At 39.2% G+C, this 15997-nt stretch overlaps 1 protein-coding gene across 2 annotated transcripts in view; it reads left to right on the forward strand.

The window, feature by feature from the left end:
- BEND5 (BEN domain containing 5) overlaps nt 1-15997 on the forward strand; it is an 851004-nt gene that overhangs the window by 434352 nt on the left and 400655 nt on the right. For both annotated transcript variants that reach the window (XM_052665964.1, XM_052665965.1), the window contains exon 6: nt 12836-12875. In XM_052665964.1, the coding sequence (XP_052521924.1) occupies nt 12836-12875 (40 nt within the window). The remainder of the gene's footprint in view (nt 1-12835; nt 12876-15997) is intronic.

A 15997-nucleotide genomic window follows, 5' to 3' on the forward strand; every position in this document is an offset into this window, starting at 1 on the left:
GTGCATGAAAGCTGATAGTTCTGATTTCCTTGCTGATCAGAGGGGTGGGGGAGCAAGGTTAATTGTTTATTTGTTTTTCCCAAAAGTTTCATCTGATTTCTATGTAATCTCCTCCAAAGCTACCTTCCTAATGGCACCTGCAGTTACCTGCAGTTCTTAATGCTTTCTTCCTTGGTATTTTGTATGAAATGTTTTGCCAGCTCTGAATATGGAAAGTGCTTTTTCTGCCCTAAGACATTTTAAACCTTTTTTTTTTTTTTTAATCCCAAGAAGCCTTTTAGCAGTAATCCTAAATGACTTCACTTAGTTTTCTGATCACCTGGGCTGGAAATCTGTTCGAAGTCCATTAAAAACGTCTTTGGAAAGTATTAATTCTATTGTATCATCTGACTTGTTTCATCTGTTTCCTTGGGGATTTTAAAAAGACTTTAACTCACATGTTTTCTTCAGTTGTGACAGCACAGATATGTATCTGATGCCATGACTAAGGCAGTAAAGAGACTTCTCTTCTGGAGTGGTCTGTGAGGAATAAATCTGCCAACACCTGTCCTCTTGTGGGTCTGGGACAAGCAAGGGTGAAGTGTGTTGTGCTCCTGTGCTGGTCTGTGGCTCCTCTGAAAGCTGAACCTAGGCTGCAGAGGAGCTCCACTGCCAAAGAAAAAATGTTCTCTGTCTTTGGTGCCCAAAAGATTTAACTTCTCTGTGAGGAGTGAATTTAACACTTGGTTTTGCCACTACGTTTGTGGATGGATGTGGGTGGATGTTTGGTGTTTTGTTTGTTTTAAAGGAAGTCCTGAAATATAGCTGTCTGACACAACAGAGTTCAGGGTAAGAGCAAGGATAAATTTTTGTCATGCGTTCACCTATGAAACTTTGTTCACCTTTCCTGTAACTGCGAAATTGGCTTGAAATGATGGACTGGTTCTTCCTTGTGAATTACTATTGACATAGCAGAGCTCTTTCAATAACTGAAAAACATTATTCTTGTTGGGAAAGTCAAATGTTTTTCCAAACACGGTATGTAAATGTTGCTTTTAACATCTAGAGAGTTAATTTTGAAGACTGGTGTTCAGTGAACGTTTGGAAGCCTGTTGGTTCTCCTCTAATAAATGAAGAATGTAAATGGCTTTGATAGAAGTGGTTTAAATGCAGAACTATATTTTTCTGAAAAGTACAAGTTTCAGAGTGACTCTCAAACCATACGTAAACATTGACATTTCAAGTTTTTTGAGATAAATATATTTTCTGTGTAAACCTAAGAACTGCTTTGCCGTAGATTCATAATGTATTATTTTACTCCTTTCATTGTTAGATGTTTGCAACGTGTCTGTGAATAAATCTTGGCTTTTGTCTTCTGGAGATGTGATTCTGAGGAGCACAGTCTGCCCTCAGTGACTGTCTCAGGAAGTGGAATTGAAGAAAGTCAGCTTTTGGACTGAGCCACAGAGCAACTACACACTGAGACAAACCCATTGGTTTTATATAAAATTCACTGAGTTAATATTTGGTTCCCTTTTCTCTGCCACAGATGGCCTTAAGCTTTGGGTGCTTCACAGAACAGGCTTAGATTGGTCAGATTTCTGACAAGCTCTTGCTCTGTGTTTTTAGTCACCGTTAGATGTATATCAGATAGCAGGCCCCCAATGAATTGCTTACAGCACAACAGTAAAAGAGCAATAATTTGAAACAGTTAGCAACTAGGCTAATGAAAAGAGGATTTCAGTCCTCTTATCTCTGTTAGCTGGACAGGACAAATGTTGTTCCTTATTTCATTAGTCAGAATAACCTGACATAGACCAAAGAGAGAAATGAAACAGTAATATCTGGGTGACCTCATTTTCTTCCACGGATCCATCTGAGGCTGCTCTCGGGCAAGTTAACTCAGCTCAGTAATTCTGATGAACCAGGTTTTTTTTTTATCTTTTCCTTGGGTACAACATAACGCATAGAATGTGTATAGCTCTTCTTGACAGTTGTGAATAAAAATGCCTCTGGAGTGGTTTTCATGGGTTAAAGAATCCAGGAGGTCAATTTGGGTTAACGTGCCAAATATCAAAAGTGGGATCAAAATGTTCAGATCTGGATCTAAGGTTATGTGGCATCCTAGTTCCAGTAGTCTCCAATGTATCCATTTTTGCTAACTTTTCTAAAATCATCATCCACAGATTAAATGTGAGTTTTGCTGAAAAGTGCACAAAGGCAGACTAATCGTAGAAGTGACGGTAAGGAGTCTGATCACTCCTGTTAATTTTGGGGAATTAAGGATGCAGCCTTAGTGGACCTTGATCCTGATTCTGTGCTTCAGGACTTTTCAGATAGAGAAATTTGATGATGGTTTTGGAATATGCTGTAGAAAGCTACAAAGAAATTGCTTTAGAAAGGAATAAGGAACTGTTAAGTCTGCTTGGAAAGTAAGGTTGTTCTTTTCATCTGTGGGTACAGCCTGCAGCCATTGCCACCATTTGACTTCTGGACAGTGTTTACAGTGGCTGTAATTTAAAACTCAGTATTTAGAAGAGTGATGTTGGACTGCCCTGTGTGGTTTTTTAAGTGAATATGAGAAGTAGTGGTCCAGTCTGGGGGGAAGGGGGGAGTTGTATATGTTTGAATAACAGAAAAACGCACAGCCAGGGACTGTGGAAGAAAACAGACTCAACCTGAAATGAGATGAAAAGCTTGAAATTAGATGAGACTGCAGTAGTTGGACATATAAATTTATATTTGTCCAAACATACTAGATTCTAATTTAACTTTTCACTATTATTTTGATCATGTTGTCTTGACTTGTATACAATAAACAAATAAATTTGAACAGTATGAAGAGAAAATACTGCTAGAGAAGGCAATCCTCCTAAATACCACATGGAAGCACGGTTCTTTCTCCTCTTAGTCTTACCTGTCCTTATTGCAGATATATCTTTGGCTACAAAACTACCTTGACAGCTGGAACAGGACTTGGAGGAATGGAGTTAGCTGCCTCCATGCTGCAAATGAAAAAATGCTATTTTTGTCTAGCTGTTGTGCAAATCTTTGGAATCTGATATTTCCAGCCTACTGATTTACATTCCCATAATATTAGCAGCTTGAAAATGCAAATGATACTGGTCGATAGCATTTCATCTGTGTGGAGGAAATGAAAAAGGAGAATGAAAGAGGAAAAGTGATGTGAGTAGAGGGCAGGTGAAGTTAGAACTGAAGATTAGAAACTGAAATCCTCCAGTCTGGCGCATTGGGAATCAGTTTCATCAACTCCCTCATGCAGATTTCTCAAAATGAAGCTTCTCTAACCATGCATCCATGGCAGTCGTGCTGCTGTGATTCTGTCAATATACTGTCTCTTCTGTCAGTATGCTGTCTTATATCATTTCCTTATGTATAGGTACATAATATGTATACAGCTTAACGAACATTTACTCCTACTGCAAAAGTGAATAGGCACACAATGGTATATACACAACTGCATGGGCATGCATGAATGTTTATACGTGTCTGTGATTGCACATACCTACACGTAATTGTGTGTGTATATATATGGTTTTAGTCATTTTAACTGCAAAAGTAACTTCCAAAATGTAAGAAGCTCTGTCTTTTCCTTTTGAATGCTTGGAGCTGCAGCTGTGAGATAACTGTTGGCTTTGAAACAGAATGCTGATGGTTCAAACAGAAATCACTAAACAAAGATTTTGGAGGTGATATAGACTGTAGATCTCATGCACACCATTTGCCAGTTAGAAAGTTCTCCCAGTATTTGTTCTGCTTTGTGTCATACACAAAGCTCAGCTATTGGAGGCTTACTGACAAAAGTTTGCTTTGCTTGTAGAGCTCAACTGTACTCTGCTGAGGTGGATTTTTATTTGTTTTTGTCTTTGTATTTTTTTTTTAATGTTTCTTTGATGCTTGATTGAGAGTTTCCAGAAACGCAACACACTTGAGGCCTTCTTCTAAATAAAATGGCATGCATTACCATTGTGTGCGAGTCATTCAGTTGCCTTTAAATATTGGCATCTTTCAGAGAAAAGAGAATAGATCTTGAGTGTTTGCAGAATACCTTCCATCAGTGAAACCAGGACCTGGAAATTCCTGCGTTGTTCTCACACTGCTCACCTGCATCTCAGGAACACTGTGACGCTGTGATAGAAAATAACGCCCAAGATAAAACACGACTGGATAGTTCACATGAAATCAGATGTAAAGTCAGGGAGCTCTTGGAGAGGGAAGAGAGATAGGGCTCTGGGGAGTCAGAGGGAATGGCAGCGAGAGAAGCTGTGCGTTCTCATGTTTATTTTCACTGTGTTGCTGGATCATAGGGACATCTTAACGCATAATTCATAGGTTTTATGCATGAAAATGCAGTAATTTTTGGAAAATTTATATTCAGAAGGAATTCAACTTTTGTGCTGCATCTTTTATGCATCTCTTTTTTTTTTTTTTTTTTTTTTACCTTCTATTCATATTGCTGTCCTTATGGTACGAAGCCACAGGAGTCCTGTTTCTTAAAGGTTGATCAAATAAGTGTTTCCTTTGACTTTGCCCAGGTGTATTAGAGAGGGGATGCTGCCAATGCTGTAATGCAGAACTTCACTGCGTGGTTACATGCTGCCCTGAGCAGAATGCCAACACAGAGCACAAATCAGCCTGGTTGCAAACACATGCTGCTTCCCAAACAGGGAAATATTTAACTTCTTCCAAAGGAAGAATCTTTTAATGAAAATTTATTGTATTTCAGGAAACTTCCTGTTGACTTTCTCAGATTTCTAGTTCTACATTTGTTTGTTTTCCCCTCTATTTTGCTGAAAACCATGGTTCTACGAACAATATTTTATTTTCACTCAAGTCAGACTTCTTGCCCCCAGAGTGAGCCAGCTATTCTGGAACAATGGTGATTTGTTGAACTAAGAATTAGTTGGCAAGGACAGTGTGGGGCAAGCGCTACAAAGCTGGTAGTTTGATTGTTCAGGTTGGATGAGGATACTGGAGCTTACATCCCAACCTTGATAAATATTTAGTTAATTATACAAAGGAAAGGAGGGGTTGGGAGAATTGATCTGGTGATCAAGGTATGCATGGCTGAAGTTCAGGGTCAGGAACCGGATGGAGGAGAGCAAGGACAGGTACCTTTGGTTTGTGCTTCCCTTAGCATGTGTCCGCAGGATCCTGCAATGGCGCTGTTAGTTCTAAAATTCCACGTGTTGGAGGTTAATCTGTCTCGTCTGTTATCTAAAACAACCCATAAACAATGGCTCCTTAGTCAATAACCCATTACTGCTATTGGTAGATATGCTTTGTTTCTAATTAAACCTTCATTGAACACTGTTGTTTACCCTCTCCCCACATCCTAAATGGTGCAGTCTCAAAGTTCATAATTGCTTTCCCTGATCTATCCCTTTTTCTCTCCAAATGCTGCTCCTTTCATCTGTAAGGCTTAACAAGGAATTCACAACTAAAGAGTGGCTGCATGATGCCTAAGAAGCAACCTGCATCATGTGTGGATTTTGTTTTTTGATAGTACTCTGTGTGGTCTGTATATTATTTCCTGCCCTGTTCACTATTTTTTTTTTTTTTCCCAAAATAAATAAAATTTAAGAAGAAGAGTTTATTAGCTCCTGCTACTTACTATGTACTTTAAGACATAATCCGCTGCTTGTGGCATTACAGTAATCTCTATAGGCATTAAGTAATTGATGTCACAAACACAGGATTATAACCTCGGCCCTGCAATTTACATAATAATACACCAAACTATGAAAAACCTGCTCGGTGGTTTGTTACCAAAACAAGCCCATTAAAATGCTGAGTTAAACTGTGGAAGGAGTAGATCCTAAACCCTAAGTAAGTATGTAGGCTCCATTTAATAGGTATGTGCAGCCACCTCGTTGTTTGTGGAACTGCAAAGAAGTTCAAATCAAACTTGGATGTGGGGTCAGACTCCCAGGATGTCAGAGAAATGGGCCTTATCCTCTTTCTTTGCTTCCTGCAGGCACAAAGCTGTTAAGGAAGAGCAGAGCAAAGACAGACAAGATACTGGCTATATCATCCCTTCTTCTCCACTCTTCACTGGGGCACAAATACCAGTGTGTGTGTATATACTCTATACAAGATGTGGGGTGACTACAGCCCTGTTTATCTGCAGGTCTTTCAGACCTGCGTTAACTGGGAAGGTGGAATCCTATGAAGTTAGGAGCTCTGAGATGTTTGCTTTTTGAGTTAAGTAAAGTGATTGGTTTTGGCTGCTATTTTTTGATGTGGCTGAGAGACTGCGCTATGAATTGTCAAAGGTGTCCTTTTATGTACTTATCTGAGAGGTTACACACATAATTATATATCACTGTATACATCAGTAATGATACAGTTGCTACAATTCTTTATATTGCTTCACCAAAGTGTATGAGGATGCTGGGTTTTTTTGTTTGTTTGTTTGTTTTTAATACAGATGTAGAAATATAGAATAAAATTAAGAGATGTTCAGTCATCCTTCATAACTCTCACTGGCAAAGATAAGGATCAGTTCATTCCAAAGCAGCTCATTCCTTGTCTCCTTCCTTCCAGAGATAAGAGTGTCTTAATGACTTTTTGTTGCATTTGCAAATGTTTATAGGGATCTGATGAACTTTTTTGGTTCCTAGTGGTTCAGTTAGTCTCTGGATATTATCCATGAGCACTGTGTATGTAAATGAGGCAACTTATAGATAAAGCACCAGTAGATGTCATTGAAGAATGTATGGGGAAAAGATTGTGTGGCCAATAAAAGTGATGGTGCCCACAGAAAATTGCTACCTCTGTGTGGCTCGGTTCCCATGGCTGTTGCTTTGGGCAGCGATCCACTGCTTTCAGTGGATCTGCTCACCAAGCCTCTGGGGCTGTAACTTACTGCTACCACTAGAGGAACTAGAGAGTGTTTTCATACGCCCAAAGAGATCATACATGGTTTTTCAGTATTTCCGGTCTCCATTGCATTGATGTTCTTTCTAAATAGCTTCTGAGCACAGCAGGACAGTTAGAACTAGGGAGGAGCCTATTAATAAATAATACATTATGTATGAGTGTTGTGTTCCAGAGATAAATAGTCCGAGCAGGGAGAGGAATATGTTTTAGCTACTTGTTCAGCAGTGTTTCTGAGAAACACATCCTTGACACGAAGGTTTTGTGAGAGAAGTGTGCGAGTGTCAGATATTAAGTAGAATAATATGTGAAATGTAAGGTAGAGCAAAGTAGCTTAATGGATCACTGCTGTCTTTTATCATTTTTGGCTTGGTTTTGATTCTAAACCAGAATCAAATTATCAAATATTGCAAAGATCAAATGTCTGTAGAGGTCACTGTTAAAATGATTTTAAATGCTCATTATAGCTCTTAGCATGAGCAACAACATATCCCAAACCACTTTATAAATGTTCCCCCACACCTATATTATCAATAATTGATTCCACAGAGTAGGCTACAGCAGATGCAATTTACTTAAACCCCAGTCAAGTGTCAACAAGCTGACTGGTTCGTTTTATCAGAGTCAGGGAATGTTAGCAGCTAATAATAAAGGAAGTACAGAATGTGAGATCTTGTTTCACTCTAATCACAAAAGCTTGTGATTTCAGGATAGAAAAAAAAGATTATTGCTTGACATCATAATGTAACTTCAAATAATAATAATAATAAAAAGCTTTAAAGCATCAGATTATCCGTTTTAACAGGATTTGAATTAGTATCTTATTGGGGTCATTACTTAAATTGAGATTCTCTCTTCAGCAATGTCATGCATTCTGAAGGGAAGGAGGGTGTCAGTAGAGAAATTCTCATTTGAGAAACTAGACAGACGTGAAATGCTTGCATGATCATATTTACTTTCTTCTAACATTACTTTAAGCCTTCATTACCCATCTCGTGGCAATGCAAATGGATAGGGTACAGCCTAAACCTTTCCTTCATGGCTTACAATTTCTCTTGTCATCACTGCCTGTTTATAGAAGAAGAAAACTGACTTAGAATTCAAATTTTAGAAATTAATTTAGAAAAGACAAAAATGCCAACAACTTGTTGTAAATCAAAAAGTCATCATGCATTTGATTTTAATTTTAAACTCATTGAATTGCATTGTAAATTAAAGGTGGTACAAAGAGAACACCCGTTCAAACCACATTAAATTGGGATGAAAGAGATCGAGAGAAGAGACCAGTCTGGATAAAAGACGTTTAGAAAGACAAAGTCTTGCTGTGCTCACAGAGTCTCAATTCCAGCTTTGTGTGGGTAAACTGTGGGAGGAGACACTGGTGAGATAGCAGCCTGCCCTTGGGTTCAGATCTGCAGGGAACACTGCCTTCAGAACAAAGTGGCATAGACCTAACAAGAGCTTTCTGAAGATGAAGTTGATTTCATCTTAGGAGATTTGTCGTGGCCCATATAAAACTGTGCTTTTAGATAGACAGATAGATAATCAATTAGGGAGCCCCTCTCAGAGCACTGCCATCTCCTGGGATGAGAGTGCATGGGATGAACAAGGGAGCTTTCAGCAGAGGAGCTGCTTTTGTGAAATGCTTCCTATCTTTGCTTGGTGTTGGGTGCTTGGAGGTGATGTTCCAGGGCTGAAGGCAGGGGCAAGGATATCTTTTGGATCCTGGTTAGAGGAGGAGTGTAGGAGGATGAAGATGACTTTATAATTGCTTTTTTTTATCACTCTTTCTAACTATATTGACTTTATACTTGACACAGCTTTGGCTGGCAAGTGAGGCCCAGATACATTCAGAATTAGATATGACACAGTTCATTCTTACATGAGAAGAAAATCATCGGTTGCTACAGAAACAGCTCATATCAGTCTCATGGGGCATCTTTGCATCTGGCTTTTTTTCCTTCTCTTTTGCTAATCTGTAGATAAGAGTCAGAGCAACTGCAGCACATCCCACATCTATGTAAAAGGTTGGAGGAGCACTGCAGAGAGCAGTGTGTGAAAGAGCATCTCATAGATAAGCTAAACTTAAATAAATGATTTAATTTCTCTCCCCACGCACACATTTTTTTTTTCTAGTTTTGCAACTCTCACTAAGCTAATTGAGGTGAAAATTAAATGACACCAATCGACAAGTGTTTTAAAGACCACGAGCATCAAGGAAGGGAAAGGAGATACTCAAAAAGGGAGCTGCGAGGAGAAATTTAGGGAGTAATATATGGAGTGAGTTAGAATCTGTCGAGAAAATTGCATATGGCAATAGAATAATATTCCAGATTTGCTGTTAGGCAAGTTATTTCATGTAATAAATTACAGAATTAGTTAAAAATAAGTGCATATTATGGGTGAACAGGGACCGTTCTGCTCATTTTAGACCAGATCACCAGCTAGGATTTTAAACTTTTTTTTCTAAATGTAATTAATTCTCGATGCTTAATAGATTAATATTTATTGAGTGAATCAATGCTTAATGTATTAAAAATTTGCCTTCCTTGTATTTTAATATGATTTATTACTCATCAGTGCTTATTGCATTAATTAAAGACTGTTAATTTTATGGAAGAGAACACGATCTGCTGCAGGTTTGCTGCAGAGCCCTGTGCTGTAGGGACTGTGCCTCTGGATACTACCAATGATGGAAAAACGCACATAGTGGGAAGCCAGTATGAATCACCAATGGCCTCTTCGTGCCTTTGGGCTTTCAAATAACCAGCAAAATGAAAATGAGAATGTTGCCCCTTACGGGTAGCACAGGATTATAGCACTAGAGATACGGTGATGATAAAGGGAATATTTCTGTTTTCCACTTAGCATTACGGTTGATGCTGTGGAAATCATTTTAATGTGCGTGTGTGTTTGTTTGTTTCCTTTGTGGAGTGCCTTTTTCCCAGCGTAGGTGAAACACAGCATTAGTGACATGGAACACTGTCACCTCTTCTCAGACTAGAAATAATAATCATTATATTTTATAGTGCTCCGGTAGTAATTCTTGGGACATGAGGTTGCCTGAAGATTGGGATAGCCCCAAGTATCTCTGCAGGGGCAGGTGTCTGAGAAGTGGAAAATTACTAAAGGCAAAGGAAAAAGGAGCCAGACATCTTGAGATGAGTCTTTCAAGAAATCTGTCAAAACAGGGAAAGGGTGATCATGCTAGAAGGGGGTAACAGCTGCAAGTGGCAGCTTTCATCACTGAAGGGAGAAGAGGATATATCAAGCCCCACAGCCATGATATTTCTGATGCAATTATTTTATTAACTGTGGACACTTTGTGTAATGCCTTTCTCTTTAAATCCCAATTCTGTTGCTTTTATAGCTACTCATAAGTGTGCCAGTAGAAATGAAAAAAAAAAAAAAATCATATAGTTACTAGTCTGCTTGCATCCAGCTGAGCCCTGGAAACCGCAGAGAGTTAGCCCCTGAGATCTGAGAGCAGGCTTGAATTTCCGGAAAGTGATTGGATCCATAATTAGTGCATTTTTGCATGTTTAAATGCATGATTTTGAGATGTGTTTTGCTGTTTCCTTCTCTCCAGGGCTTGGGTGAGCATGTGCAAGCTTCCCTGGCTGTGCTAAATGAGAGAAACTTCTTCAAGGTCTGCTGAAGGTCAGAGTAGAGGAATTTTTATTTCCTGGGTGCACAGGTCAGGCAGTCAGCACAGAGCTGCAGCTCAGAGTGCATGCATGGAGTCAGGGCCAAGAGCCTGGTGGCATTTCAAAGTCCTTGCAGCATTTAGGTGGTAGATGTGAAATATCAGTGCTGCTCCATTTGAAGTCAGAGAAATAACTTGTGCTTAAAGTTCAACACGTACACAAAGATTTCCTGGACCTGTAGTTAATTTTTTTTTTTATTTTTTTTTTTTCCAAGGCCAGTTTGAAGGCAGCATCCTATCAGAAAGAAAAGTTTCACTTTGTTTCATGTGTTGTTTAGCCTATTCTGTATGCTTTTATCTTCTTGCAGTATTGAGTTAAGCAATTTAGGTTTTTATTTAGTGCTTATTCTAAACCTATCTAACAGCTTTAGGTCAGGATTGGAAGCCAGTTGGGCTATACAGGCATTTCTCTCTTTTCAAACACTCTATGGTCTGCAACCTTCTTTAATGTAGACTATTTATATTCCACTTTTTTTTTTTTTTTTCCTCCCAGTAGAGAAGCTTTTACTTTTCTGCTCTAGCTGTTCATTAGATATACAGCGTTTGGAGTTCCAGTTGTGATGAGAAATGTAAGCAAAGCTTTTGGCCCAGTGGGTGCTAAGTCCTAGCACTTCATAGCTTTATACGTGTGACTCAGGATTAAGGCACAGAGTCTATATAAAATTCGACTCATTAGGAGACATTTCTTCTTATGGCTCCCACTGGGGAGGCAGGTCCTTCATTTGTACTATTGCTTACTTTGCATTACTGCTCTCTGGGAGAAGTCTGGAGCGAGCAGAACTCAGTAGAGCTGGGATAACATTTCTGAATGGCTCTTGTGGAGGAGACACAAGGCAATGGGGCACGTTCTTCTGCTCCATTTTACCATTACATTGGCATGCTTGTCTTAGTTTGGCCTTAGTGTTTTATAAGAAATCAAATATCAAGCATACTGCTAAAATCATACTCAGAATGCCTTGTCAGAGTTAAGCAAAAAAGGAATAATTATGGAAGCAGACAGGAGTTAGGTTTCTCTCAAAGGTGATTTCCACTGTACAAGAGGTACTGAAGGCCAGCAGTGATTCAGAAAATGTGTTTTTCTCAGCCTGACACTTCACTTAGCTTCCCAGAAGGCCAAATTCAGTTTTGGGTTTGCAATGTAAGTATATCCAGTACGTGCTCAGCTGTGTTCACGTACTTCAGCCAGTGAAGCTCTACTTGCAGAGAAACAATGAGTTTGGAAAGGAGTTTCATCAGTTGTAATTTCCAGGGATGAACATTCACTGTAGGGAGTACCAAGTCAGTGTTTCTTCCTCAAGGACTTTAAGCTGTCACCCAGAGAATACAGTGAATGTAATGATGAGAATTAGATTAGAGAAAGATCAATAGGACTGACAATAAATGAAAGTAACACAGACATTATTGAGCAGATTAGGAGAGAGAAATTAAACTGGACAGTGTAATCTGAAATGCCAGCTATACACACTAATGATGGGCAAAGTTAGGGAGAAGACAGAAAGTTAGAAAGCTGGGAAGGAGAGGCAGTAACACGCTGTTTGTGAGATGAGGGGTAGCCATTCCAGTGATGGTCTAGTGATGGATGCTTGCAGGCCTTCCAGAAACAATTATTTGGTTTAAACTTGATATTTGCCATCATAAATCCCTGGATTTTGTGATCTGTAGAAATATTCAGTACTGGTCAATTCTGGCAGGCTTTGGGGTGAAGGATAACTGGTGGCAATGCGATCTGCAGGCTAGCTGTGCTCAGCAATAAAAAGAAACTTTCCTTTTATCAGTCTTGAATTTGTCTAGATCCCCTTACAAGTCTTTGAAAGGTTTACCCCAAGGCAATGTAATTGTGCTTGATCACATCCAGGCTATGAGTCAGTGATTGATATGAATAAAAAACTTAGGGTTTCTTGTCTTGGTTCCTTGTCTCCTTCCCTATGGAATCAGAAACTGCTTTCATAAGTATATCGGTCCATCTGTGCTTCTAGCTATCCATTTCAAGTATATGCTTCGAAGAAGAAATAGTAACACTTCGTAAGTGCAAATAAAAACACATTAAAAGGACTGAGCTTGTTGTTGGGGTTTTTTTGTTGTTGTTGTTTCTCATAAAGTACGTGAGGATCCCATTCAAAAGAGTTACTGTGAACCATGTAACTTGTAATTAATTCTGCTATAAATGTCAGAACATTTACTTCACAGGTCTAAGCTTACCCACTAAAATTAGTTTCCTTTTAACAATTCCTTTTATAATTTGTTTTTCAGCAGAGACGGCAGCTTGACCTTCTGACAATAACCAGCCCTGGTAAGTGAGCTCTGCTGCATGGCTCTCTTCTCTTTTCTTAAAGAGATGGTTGTCTAAATGTATTTTTTTTTTCCCCCAGTCTCTGACATGCAAAATGAAAAACACTGTTCCCCAGAAAATCTTTCACGTAATAACAAGTGACAGCTATATTGTGCTTGGCAAAGCCCCGGGCAGTTATCCGTTCACAGAACTGCCTCTTCAGACCTTTACTCTATGAATTTGAGTGTTGATATTTCTTTAAGCCTCCTGGGGTTACAGTTAGCGCTATGTCTGCAGGGCAGATGCCCTCAAATTCACAATGTATGTTTGACTATCACAGAAATGCGAGTTTGGCTTTTCTCAGTGGCAAATATGAGCAGTTTGGGGAGCAATGGGACAGTGGCCCTGTGTGCAAGTGGTGGGAGACAGGAGGTCCAGATTTAGTTCTGGAGAATCCTGATGTGGTACAGAAAGTATTGAGGTGAAATTTGAAAGGTGCTAAATGATCTTCTCCGTAACAGCCTTTCTTGTTTACCTATTGAGAGGATTTAAAAATACATATACTGCGGATGTGGTGGGCTCTTTGGCATAGTGAGCTCAAAGATCTCAGTACCATGATTAAAATGGTGGCTGTTTGGGTAGTTTTCTTTGATCTCCACTGTTAAGGCTGGGTGGCTATTAGTTTATTGCTGGTTTTTTGTCTCTTTCGTTCTGTTGGCTGCTATAGTAGTTCACTGCCCACCAGCTCCAGACATACACTGTGCTTGAATGGTGCTACCTTTTGGTTATTTTTTTTTCAGTTTTCCAGCTGTATGTGCACATTAAGCTTTCCATTTGGCTTTAACTGGGACTAATGAGTTCTGGCTTTAGCTGGGAATAACGTGTTAGGAAATGAACAGGTGTTTTGGGAAGTGAACAAAATGTGACTCATTTGCTTGGATAACTATTTTGCATCAATAATTGCTCTGACACTCTAAATGTAGATATCATCTGTGACATGGTTTCTCCTTCACTAACCTTGTTAAAATAATAAGAATTAAAATAAGGAGGAGGAACACTTTGTTGGGACAGATGTTTGAGGCTATTGGCAATTGCATCACATTTTTGCATGTTCACTTTTCATGCAGTTTGCAATTATGTTAATGTATGCTCAGGGCACTTGCTGATAAAAGCAACAATACAGTGTGATACAGCCATTGTCACTATTCTGACTGTAACTTCAAGGACAAGCATGGCACATTTTTTTTTAATTTTTCATATCTTCAACATTCTCTGCTTCTAGAGGAGAAAGAAAAGGGAAAAAAGACCTCTAAGTGTCTTAATTGTAACAGGCATTCAGATCTTGGATAAGGGCACCGAAGACCACCTACTTCTTTAATTTAATTTAATTTAGATTAAATAAGACGAAAGGAAGGTTGAGGAACAGAATAACCTTATATGAGACGTGTCTGTAAAAGGAATTTTTGATACTTTTCTTGTAATGTTAAATACCAACATCAATGGTACAATGAAAGGTTGACTTCACTGATTTTGTGTATTGGTGTGGATGCAGTAAGTAGCCATTGCTTCAGATCATTGGGTTTAATACAGCAACTTATTATATCAACAAAGCAATTAATTGGGTTGGTCAAAATAGCTGTATTTGAAAACAGCTTCCAGTGGTTGTGTAGGTAGACATACTGCACTGAAACAGGGAGGAGCCTCTTGCCTAGCTCCAGGTGACTTCTGAACACTGAATCACGTATGCGTGGCACTGGTGGAATAGCTCATTTGTGTGTTTAGTTGAACAGGTGTGCATCATAAATCTGTAAGCTGAACTCATTCAGCTTACAGGGCATTCTGGAGGAGGGAAGAAATGCAGAGAGTAAGAGATGTCTCATATACAAAGGTGCACAGCTGATCTGTTCCAGTCTAAGAAAGCAGCTCTGGAAAGCTCTACAATGTGCCCCAAACTGGAGGAAGTCTTTGCTTTGCCGTGGGTTTCCAGAAAAAGCCAGGCACAAATGATGCATAAGCTGGGAGCGAGCCAGACTCCCTCATGCTTGAACATATCCCTTTGAAGTAACTGACACCCATGTAAAATGTGGAAGGGAGTTCACGGCTCTGCCGTACTGCTGAGTAGCTGGAGGAATGTTGAGTTAAATTTATCAATGCTCTCGCCACACTCCTTTCTTCTTGCCCCTTGACATGTGAGTTACAATTAGACTGCAGTGTGCTGTATGGTTCGGGATGCCAGGTTCAGAGCTGATGTGCGCAGTGGGGTGGGGGAAAGATTTTAAACATTCATTAGTAGCTGGCAGGGACGTGCTGGCAGGGAGTGGGACATAATGAGGTTTAAGTTTTGGTAATTTAAATTTTCTTTAAACTTAGCTTTTCTGCCTCTGAATTTGATCCAAAACATTTTCTCTACACTTTGTCTTCTAGACTTTAGGTTTCAGGACCAAATTTTCAGGTGGCTTAATCTGATCTGCCTTTAATTTCTGTGCGATCATGTTCTCTAATGCTTCGAACGTGCACATGCAAGTGTGTCACGTTTTGTGGTAACCACTCAATAGTTACAAATAAGATATCCCTGTTTCTATAGCTTTTCCCTGGAGACAAAGATTTTTGCATCTCCTCTGTTTACTATAATAATATAGCTTTCCAGTTTCTCTTCTCAGTAAGTTCATCTCCCACAGAAATATTTTTAATTATTGATACCATAAATGGAAGTGCGTTGGAAACTATTGGCTTTGAAAATAGGTAACATGTGATATTATCCAAGAACCATCAGGAAAATTCTTTTGAAATTCTCTTTGATTCAGCCGTCCTCAGGGCTTTATCCTTTTCTACCAGCCTCTCTACTGCCAATTTAAAACAACATTCTCTTGAAATCAGTGCAATGTCAGGAGAAATTCATCAGCACCGTAGGTGCATGTTTCCCAGATGTATATAAACCTACTACATTTGGCAGCAGTAAATTGATTGCATTTAAAAAACCTGCAGTAGTTGAATATTCTATAGTGCCCAGCTTGGCTACAGCATGGAATATAAAGTATTTTAAGTCTCTTTCAGCTCTGTTTTAGGAGAAATAAAGTAAGAGCTGACTCCATAATTCCTTCCTCTCGATTTGTTCAGATTCTCCTCTGACCACATTAGGAATT

Source organism: Tympanuchus pallidicinctus, unplaced genomic scaffold (assembly GCF_026119805.1).
Source record: "Tympanuchus pallidicinctus isolate F22 unplaced genomic scaffold, pur_lepc_1.0 scaffold7, whole genome shotgun sequence".
Taxonomy (NCBI): Eukaryota; Metazoa; Chordata; class Aves; order Galliformes; family Phasianidae; genus Tympanuchus; species Tympanuchus pallidicinctus.